This window comes from Oncorhynchus mykiss, chromosome 21, assembly GCF_013265735.2.
Source record: "Oncorhynchus mykiss isolate Arlee chromosome 21, USDA_OmykA_1.1, whole genome shotgun sequence".
Taxonomy (NCBI): Eukaryota; Metazoa; Chordata; class Actinopteri; order Salmoniformes; family Salmonidae; genus Oncorhynchus; species Oncorhynchus mykiss.
Genome location: NC_048585.1, coordinates 5,794,991 through 5,805,617, shown reverse-complemented (window position 1 = coordinate 5,805,617; position 10,627 = coordinate 5,794,991). Strand labels below are relative to the sequence as shown.

General features: G+C 42.6%; 1 protein-coding gene across 1 annotated transcript in view; it reads left to right on the top strand.

Moving 5' to 3' along the window:
• The window catches only part of LOC118942841 (high mobility group protein HMGI-C-like), a 134,346-nt gene that overhangs the window by 16,673 nt on the left and 107,046 nt on the right, over positions 1–10,627 (top strand). Inside the window, exon 3 of the mRNA XM_036956686.1 lies at positions 5,467–5,517. Coding sequence (XP_036812581.1) covers positions 5,467–5,517 — 51 coding nt within the window. The remainder of the gene's footprint in view (positions 1–5,466; positions 5,518–10,627) is intronic.

The following is a 10,627-nucleotide window of genomic DNA, read 5'->3' as shown; positions in this document are numbered from 1 at the left end:
CAGGTGGGGACCACAGACCACTTCTCAGTTCCTATGCTTCCTGGCTGATGTTTTGGTCACTTTCGAATACTGGCGGTGCTTTCACTCTAGTGGTAGCATGAGACGGAGTCTACAACCCACACAAGTGGCTCAGGTAGTGCAGCTCATCCAGGATGGCACATCAATGCGAGCTGTGGCAAGAAGGTTTGCTGTGTCTGTCAGCGTAGTGTCCAGAGCATGGAGGCGCTACCTGGAGACAGGCCAGTACATCAGGAGACGTGGAGGAGGCCGTAGGAGGGCAACAACCCAGCAGCAGGACCGCTACCTCCGCCTTTGTGCAAGGAGGAGCACTGCCAGAGCCCTGTAAAATGACCTCCAGCAGGCCAAAAATGTGCATGTGTCTGCTCAAACGATCAGAAACAGACTCCATGAGGGTGGTATGAGGGCCCGACGTCCACAGGTGGGGGTTGTGCTCACAGCCCAACACCGTGCAGGACGTTTGGCATTTGCCAGAGAACACCAAGATTGGGAAATTCGCCACTGGCGCCCTGTGCTCTTCACAGATGAAAGCAGGATCACACTGAACACGTGACAGACGTGACAGAGTCTGGAGACGCCGTGGAGAACGTTCTGCTGCCTGCAACATCCTCCAGCATGACCGGTTTGGCGGTGGGTCAGTCATGGTGTGGGGTGGCATTTCTTTGGGGGGACGCACAGCCCTCCATGTGCTCGCCAGAGGTAGCCTGACTGCCATTAGGTACCGAGATGAGATCCTCAGACCCCTTGGGAGACCATATGCTGGTGCGGTTGGCCCTGGGTTCCTCCTAATGCCAGACAATGCTAGACCTCATGTGGCTGGAGTGTGTCAGCAGTTCCTGCAAGAGGAAGGCATTGATGCTATGGACTGGCCCGCCCGTTTCCCAGACCTGAATCCAATTGAGCACATCTGGGACATCATGTCTCGCTCCATCCACCAACGCCACGTTGCACCACAGACTGTCCAGGAGTTGGCGGAGGCTTTAGTCCAGGTCTGGGAGGAGATCCCTGAGGAGACCATCCGCCACCTCATCAGGAGCATGCCCAGGCGTTGTAGGGAGGTCATACAGGCACGTGGAGGCCACACACACTACTGAGCCTCATTTAGACTTGTTTTAAGGACATTACATCAAAGTTGGATCAGCCTGTAGTGTGGTTTTCCACTTTAATTTTGAGTGTGACTCCAAATCCAGACCTCCATCGGTTGATAAATTTGATTTCCATTGATCATTTGTGTGTGATTTTGTTGTCAGCACATTCAACTATGTAAAGAAAAAAGTATTTAATAAGAATATTTCATTCATTCAGATCTATGATGTATTTTAGTGTTCCCTTTATTTTTCTGAGCAGTGTATATAGATATAGGTATAGATATATATATAGATATAGGTATAGAAATAGATATAGATATAGATATATTCTCCACTGAGCAGCGGCAGTCAATCAATCAATCAAATTTATTTTATATAGCCCTTCGTACATCAGCTGATATCTCAAAGTGCTGTACAGAAACCCAGCCTAAAACCCCAAACAGCAAGCAATGCAGGTGAAGAAGCACGGTGGCTAGGAAAAACTCCCTAGAAAGGCCAAAACCTAGGAAGAAACCTAGAGAGGAACCAGGCTATGTGGGGTGGCCAGTCCTCTTCTGGCTGTGCCGGGTGGAGATTATAACAAAACATGGTCAAGATGTTCAAATGTTCATAAATGACCAGCATGGTCGAATAATAATAAGGCAGAATAGTTGAAACTGGAGCAGCAGCACAGTCAGGTGGACTGGGGACAGCAAGGAGTCATCATGTCAGGTATTCCTGGGGCAGGGTCCTAGGGCTCAGGTCCTCCGAGAGAGAGAAAGAAAGAGAGAATTAGAGAGAGCATATGTGGGATGGCCAGTCCTCTTCTGGCTGTGCCGGGTGGAGATTATAACAGAACATGGCCAAGATGTTCAAATGTTCATAAATGATCAGCATGGTCGAATAATAATAAGGCAGAACAGTTTAAACTGGAGCAACAGCACAGCCAGGTGGACTGGGGACAGCAAGGAGTCTTCATGTCAGGTAGTCCTGGGGCATGGTCCTAGGGCTCAGGTCCTCCGAGAGAGAGAAAGAGAGAAGGAGAGAATTAGAGAACGCACACTTAGATTCACACAGGACACCGAATAGGACAGGAGAAGTACTCCAGATATAACAAACTGACCCTAGCCCCCCGACACATAAACTACTGCAGCATAAATACTGGAGGCTGAGACAGGCTGAGACATGACTGAGACAGTCATTGTTGGATCCTGATCCATATACAGTGTACCAGTCTGCTCATTTAAACCTCTTTCTCCTCCTCCTCTCCTCCTGTTCTCCTGTCCTACTCCACCTCCTGACCTCCTCCGACCTCTCCTCCTCCTGTCCTACTCCTACTCCACCTCCTGACCTCCTCCGACCTCTCCTCCTCCTGCCCTACTCCTAATCCACCTCCTGACCTCCTCCGACCTCTCCTCCTCCTGCCCTACTCCTACTCCACTTCCTGTCCTCCTCCTCCTGTCCTGCTCCTCCTGTCTTCCTCCTCCTGTCCTCCTCCTACTGTCCTCCTCATGTCCTCCTCCTCCTGCCCTACTCCTACTCCACTTCCTGTCCTCCTCCTCCTGTCCTGCTCCTCCTGTCTTCCTCCTCCTGTCCTCCTCCTACTGTCCTCCTCATGTCATCCTCCTCCTGTCCTCCACCTCCTGTCCTCCTCCTACTGTCCTCCTCATGTCCTCCTCCTCCTTTCCTCCACCTCCTGTCCTCCTCCTCCTGTCCTCCTCCTGTCCTCCTCCTGTCCTCCTCCTACTGTCCTCCTCATGTCCTCCTCCTCCTGTCCTCCTCCTGTCTTTCTCCTCCTGTCCTCCTCCTACTGTCCTCCTCATGTCCTCCTCCTCCTGTCCTCCACCTCCTGTCCTCCTCCTCCTGTCCTCCTTCTCCTGTCCTCCTCCTCCTGTCCTCCTCCTCCTGTTGTTAGGGGTGGCAGGTAGCCTAGTGGTTAGAGCGTTGGACTAATAACCGAAAGGTTGCAAGATCGAATCCCTGAACTCCCTGAAGGCCGTCATTGAAAATAAGAATTTGTTCCAGCCAAGTTCCAGTCTGACTTAGTCCCTGCTGTAAACATGTTCTGTGTCCCAAATGCCTCTGGTCAGAAGTTGCGCACTAATTAGGGAATAGGGTGGAATCTGAGACACGGCCCCTGTCTGGGGGCATCTCGTCTGTCTGCAGCACACCATGGAATCTGAGACACGGCCCCTGTCTGGGGGCATCTCGTCTGTCTGCAGCACACCATGGAATCTGAGACACGGCCCCTGTCTGGGGGCATCTCGTCTGTCTGCAGCACACCATAGAATCTGAGACACGGCCCCTGTCTGGGGGCATCTCGTCTGTCTGCAGCACACCATGGAATCTGAGACACGGCCCCTGTCTGGGGGCATCTCGTCTGTCTGCAGCACACCATGGAATCTGAGACACGGCCCCTGTCTGGGGGCATCTCGTCTGTCTGCAGCACACCATGGGAATAAGGGTGGAATGTAGAAAATTCGAGCTCGTCTTCAGACACACGTTGAAAATGTCCCTGAGGAAAAAATGTCAACATAAAATGTGTTATTCTGTGAATCATCATCTCACTACCTTTTAGGCTTGTTGGGATGTAGTTGGCTCTAGTCTGTGAATCATCATCTCACTTCCTTTTAGGCTTGTTGGGATGTAGTTGTGCTTTGACGTTAGGTGACTGATAGGCTAGTAACCTCGAGAGCGGTAGGAGTGTGTGTGTGTTTGGCAGATAAAAGATAATCTCAGCAGAGAGATGAGGCTGTGAGACGAGCCACCTGCAGAGGGGATCTCTCTGAGACAGGGGAGGACTGGCCATAGGGCGGTAAGAGTTGATGGCCCATCTTTAGCCCGGTGAGCCTGTCTGAATTGGAGTTTTTTTTGCACAAAATGATCACTATTTGGCTGATAATGGAGGCCTTCAAGGGAAATTGCATTGGCCATTCATCAATGCCTTTCCTGATAAGTACAACATAGCATAGTTTCCCACCCAGTCATCACTACACTCAGATTGACTCAGTTACCATCGCAAAGCCACGCTATATTTACCGTGCATTCCTGTTTGGTTGGGTAAGGGATACCTAGACTAGAATTCCCCTGGAACCTGGCTCTTGGCTTCCTGGTGGAGGTGGAGGAGTTGGAAGAGGAGGAAGATGAGGAGGAGGTGGAAGAAGAGGATGAGGTGGAAGAGGAGGAGGTGAAGGAGGAGGTGGAAGAGGAGGGAGACAATGAGGTGGAAGAGGAGGGAGAGGAGGAGAGGGAAGAGGAGGGAGACGATGAGGTGGAAGAGGAGGGAGAGGAGGAGGAGTTGGAAGAGGAGGAGGAGGAGGTTGAAGAGGAGGAGGAGGTAGAAGAGAAGGAGGTGAAGGAGGAGGTAGAAGAGGAGGTGGAAGAGGTGGATGAGGAGGAGGAGGTGGAAGAGGAGGGAGAGGAGGAGGAGGAGGAGGTGGAAGAGGAGGATGAGGTAGAAAAGGAGGAGGTAGAGGAGGAAGAGGAGGAGGTAGAAAAGGAGGAGGAGGAGGAAGAGGAGGAGGACGAGGCAGTCACAGAGACACGAGAAGAAGAAGCCGTTTTGCTCTACCGTCTGAGACAGTTACCGTCTAAATGTTATTGGTCACGTACACATATCTGCCAGATTATATCGCAGGTGCAGCGATAACCCAACTACATGGAACCCAAAAGAGTTCTACCTGGAACCAAAAAGGGTTCTCCTGTGGGAGACAGTGGAAGAACCCTTTTAGGGAGCACTCAGTCGGGTTTCCATGTAGAAACATTTCCCCCCGAGAGGGTTCTACGTGGTTCCCCTGTGGGAGACATTGGAAGAACCTGTTGGAACCCTTTTTTCTAAAGACAACGGAAGAGTGTACTTCTGACCAGGGCCCATAGTGGACTGATTACAGTGAAGCTGGTAGTGTTCGGACCAGCTGAAAGACCGAGCCACTTACCATCAGTTATACACTCTTAGAAAGAAGGGTTCCAGAACGGTTATTTGGCTCTCCCCATAGGAGAACCCTTTGAAGAACCCTTTTAGGTTCTATGTAGAACCCGTTCCTCTCCTCCTCCACCCCCCCTTTCCATCCCTTCCTCCCTTGTTTTTTCTGTTATCCTGCAGGGGGATAAATAAATAACAACTATCATATATGAGATTTATTTCTAGATTTTGTTCTAGATTTATTTCTTAATATTTTTCTAGATTTATTTATTTATATTTTTCTAGATTTATTTCTAGATTTATTTCTTAATATTTTTCTAGATTTATTTCTTAATATTTTTCTAGATTTATTTCTTAATATTTTTCTAGATTTATTTCTTTATATTTTTCTAGATTTATTTTTTTAGATTTAGTTTCTATATGTTGTGTCTAATGACGAGTCTTGTGTTTGCTTTGCAGAAAGCCCTGGCCTCTGGAGAGAAGAGACCGAGAGGCAGACCCAGGAAATGGGTGAGTCACCTTTGACCCCATTCCACCAAACACTGAATGTGTGTGTGTGTGTGTGTGCTCGTATATGGAAATCTCAACACGACACAAACAAACTCTTCCACGAGGCGTTTTAAACCTGATACACATTTAACATGATATAACGTGTCAGCTGTTAAGGTGTTTCTGAGTCATTTGAGCTCAGAGATAGAGGTACTGGATACTGGATATATTTAGATTAAAGGGTATGTTAGAGGTATCAGGGTGGATATATTTAGATTAAAGGGTATGTTAGAGGTATCAGGGTGGATATATATAGATTAAAGGGTATGTTAGAGGTATCAGGGTGGATATATATAGATTAAAGGGTATGTTAGAGGTATCAGGGGGGATATATATAGATTAAAGGGTATGTTAGAGGTATCAGGGTGGATATATATAGATTAAAGGGTATGTTAGAGGTATCAGGGTGGATATATATAGATTAAAGGGTATGTTAGAGGTATCAGGGGGGATATATATAGATTAAAGGGTATGTTAGAGGTATCACTGGATATATATAGATTAAAGGGTATGTTAGAGGTATCAGGGTGGATATATATAGATTAAAGGGTATGTTAGAGGTATCAGGGGGGATATATATAGATTAAAGGGTATGTTAGAGGTATCAGGGGGGATATATATAGATTAAAGGGTATGTTAGAGGTATCAGGGTGGATATATATAGATTAAAGGGTATGTTAGAGGTATCAGGGGGGATATATATAGATTAAAGGGTATGTTAGAGGTATCAGGGGGGATATATATAGATTAAAGGGTATGTTAGAGGTATCAGGGGGGATATATATAGATTAAAGGGTATGTTAGAGGTATCAGGGTGGATATATATAGATTAAAGGGTATGTTAGAGGTATCAGGGTGGATATATTTAGATTAAAGGGTATGTTAGAGGTATCAGGGTGGATATATATAGATTAAAGGGTATGTTAGAGGTATCAGGGTGGATATATTTAGATTAAAGGGTATGTTAGAGGTATCAGGGTGGATATATATAGATTAAAGGGTATGTTAGAGGTATCAGGGTGGATATATATAGATTAAAGGGTATGTTAGAGGTATCAGGGGGGATATATATAGATTAAAGGGTATGTTAGAGGTATCAGGGGGGATATATATAGATTAAAGGGTATGTTAGAGGTATCAGGGTGGATATATATAGATTAAAGGGTATGTTAGAGGTATCAGGGGGGATATATATAGATTAAAGGGTATGTTAGAGGTATCACTGGATATATATAGATTAAAGGGTATGTTAGAGGTATCAGGGTGGATATATATAGATTAAAGGGTATGTTAGAGGTATCAGGGTGGATATATAGATTAAAGGGTATGTTAGAGGTATCAGGGTGGATATATATAGATTAAAGGGTATGTTAGAGGTATCAGGGTGGATATATATAGATTAAAGGGTATGTTAGAGGTATCAGGGTGGATATATATAGATTAAAGGGTATGTTAGAGGTATCAGGGTGGATATATATAGATTAAAGGGTATGTTAGAGGTATCAGGGGGGATATATATAGATTAAAGGGTATGTTAGAGGTATCAGGGTGGATATATATAGATTAAAGGGTATGTTAGAGGTATCAGGGTGGATATATATAGATTAAAGGGTATGTTAGAGGTATCACTGGATATATATAGATTAAAGGGTATGTTAGAGGTATCAGGGTGGATATATATAGATTAAAGGGTATGTTAGAGGTATCAGGGTGGATATATATAGATTAAAGGGTATGTTAGAGGTATCACTGGATATATATAGATTAAAGGGTATGTTAGAGGTATCAGGGGGGATATATATAGATTAAAGGGTATGTTAGAGGTATCAGGGGGGATATATATAGATTAAAGGGTATGTTAGAGGTATCAGGGTGGATATATATAGATTAAAGGGTATGTTAGAGGTATCAGGGGGGATATATATAGATTAAAGGGTATGTTAGAGGTATCAGGGTGGATATATATAGATTAAAGGGTATGTTAGAGGTATCAGGGGGGATATATATAGATTAAAGGGTATGTTAGAGGTATCACTGGATATATATAGATTAAAGGGTATGTTAGAGGTATCAGGGTGGATATATATAGATTAAAGGGTATGTTAGAGGTATCAGGGTGGATATATATAGATTAAAGGGTATGTTAGAGGTATCAGGGTGGATATATATAGATTAAAGGGTATGTTAGAGGTATCAGGGTGGATATATATAGATTAAAGGGTATGTTAGAGGTATCAGGGTGGATATATATAGATTAAAGGGTATGTTAGAGGTATCAGGGGGGATATATATAGATTAAAGGGTATGTTAGAGGTATCAGGGTGGATATATATAGATTAAAGGGTATGTTAGAGGTATCAGGGTGGATATATATAGATTAAAGGGTATGTTAGAGGTATCACTGGATATATATAGATTAAAGGGTATGTTAGAGGTATCAGGGTGGATATATATAGATTAAAGGGTATGTTAGAGGTATCAGGGTGGATATATATAGATTAAAGGGTATGTTAGAGGTATCACTGGATATATATAGATTAAAGGGTATGTTAGAGGTATCAGGGGGGATATATATAGATTAAAGGGTATGTTAGAGGTATCAGGGTGGATATATATAGATTAAAGGGTATGTTAGAGGTATCAGGGGGGATATATATAGATTAAAGGGTATGTTAGAGGTATCACTGGATATATATAGATTAAAGGGTATGTTAGAGGTATCAGGGTGGATATATATAGATTAAAGGGTATGTTAGAGGTATCAGGGGGGATATATATAGATTAAAGGGTATGTTAGAGGTATCAGGGTGGATATATATAGATTAAAGGGTATGTTAGAGGTATCAGGGGGGATATATTTAGATTAAAGGGTATGTTAGAGGTATCACTGGATATATATAGATTAAAGGGTATGTTAGAGGTATCAGGGGGGATATATATAGATTAAAGGGTATGTTAGAGGTATCAGGGTGGATATATATAGATTAAAGGGTATGTTAGAGGTATCAGGGGGGATATATATAGATTAAAGGGTATGTTAGAGGTATCAGGGTGGATATATTTAGATTAAAGGGTATGTTAGAGGTATCAGGGGGGATATATATAGATTAAAGGGTATGTTAGAGGTATCAGGGTGGATATATATAGATTAAAGGGTATGTTAGAGGTATCAGGGGGGATATATATAGATTAAAGGGTATGTTAGAGGTATCAGGGTGGATATATTTAGATTAAAGGGTATGTTAGAGGTATCAGGGGGGATATATATAGATTAAAGGGTATGTTAGAGGTATCAGGGGGGATATATATAGATTAAAGGGTATGTTAGAGGTATCAGGGGGGATATATATAGATTAAAGGGTATGTTAGAGGTATCAGGGTGGATATATATAGATTAAAGGGTATGTTAGAGGTATCAGGGGGGATATATATAGATTAAAGGGTATGTTAGAGGTATCAGGGGGGATATATATAGATTAAAGGGTATGTTAGAGGTATCAGGGGGGATATATATAGATTAAAGGGTATGTTAGAGGTATCAGGGGGGATATATATAGATTAAAGGGTATGTTAGAGGTATCAGGGTGGATATATATAGATTAAAGGGTATGTTAGAGGTATCAGGGTGGATATATATAGATTAAAGGGTATGTTAGAGGTATCAGGGTGGATATATATAGATTAAAGGGTATGTTAGAGGTATCAGGGTGGATATATATAGATTAAAGGGTATGTTAGAGGTATCACTGGATATATATAGATTAAAGGGTATGTTAGAGGTATCACTGGATATATATAGATTAAAGGGTATGTTAGAGGTATCAGGGTGGATATATATAGATTAAAGGGTATGTTAGAGGTATCACTGGATATATATAGATTAAAGGGTATGTTAGAGGTATCAGGGTGGATATATATAGATTAAAGGGTATGTTAGAGGTATCAGGGTGGATATATATAGATTAAAGGGTATGTTAGAGGTATCAGGGTGGATATATATAGATTAAAGGGTATGTTAGAGGTATCAGGGTGGATATATATAGATTAAAGGGTATGTTAGAGGTATCACTGGATATATATAGATTAAAGGGTATGTTAGAGGTATCACTGGATATATATAGATTAAAGGGTATGTTAGAGGTATCAGGGGGGATATATATAGATTAAAGGGTATGTTAGAGGTATCAGGGTGGATATATATAGATTAAAGGGTATGTTAGAGGTATCAGGGTGGATATATATAGATTAAAGGGTATGTTAGAGGTATCAGGGTGGATATATATAGATTAAAGGGTATGTTAGAGGTATCAGGGTGGATATATATAGATTAAAGGGTATGTTAGAGGTATCAGGGTGGATATATATAGATTAAAGGGTATGTTAGAGGTATCAGGGGGGATATATATAGATTAAAGGGTATGTTAGAGGTATCAGGGTGGATATATATAGATTAAAGGGTATGTTAGAGGTATCAGGGTGGATATATATAGATTAAAGGGTATGTTAGAGGTATCAGGGTGGATATATATAGATTAAAGGGTATGTTAGAGGTATCAGGGTGGATATATATAGATTAAAGGGTATGTTAGAGGTATCAGGGGGGATATATATAGATTAAAGGGTATGTTAGAGGTATCAGGGTGGATATATATAGATTAAAGGGTATGTTAGAGGTATCAGGGTGGATATATATAGATTAAAGGGTATGTTAGAGGTATCAGGGGGGATATATATAGATTAAAGGGTATGTTAGAGGTATCAGGGGGGATATATATAGATTAAAGGGTATGTTAGAGGTATCAGGGGGGATATATATAGATTAAAGGGTATGTTAGAGGTATCAGGGGGGATATATATAGATTAAAGGGTATGTTAGAGGTATCAGGGTGGATATATATAGATTAAAGGGTATGTTAGAGGTATCAGGGTGGATATATATAGATTAAAGGGTATGTTAGAGGTATCAGGGTGGATATATATAGATTAAAGGGTATGTTAGAGGTATCAGGGTGGATATATATAGATTAAAGGGTATGTTAGAGGTATCAGGGTGGATATATATAGATTAAAG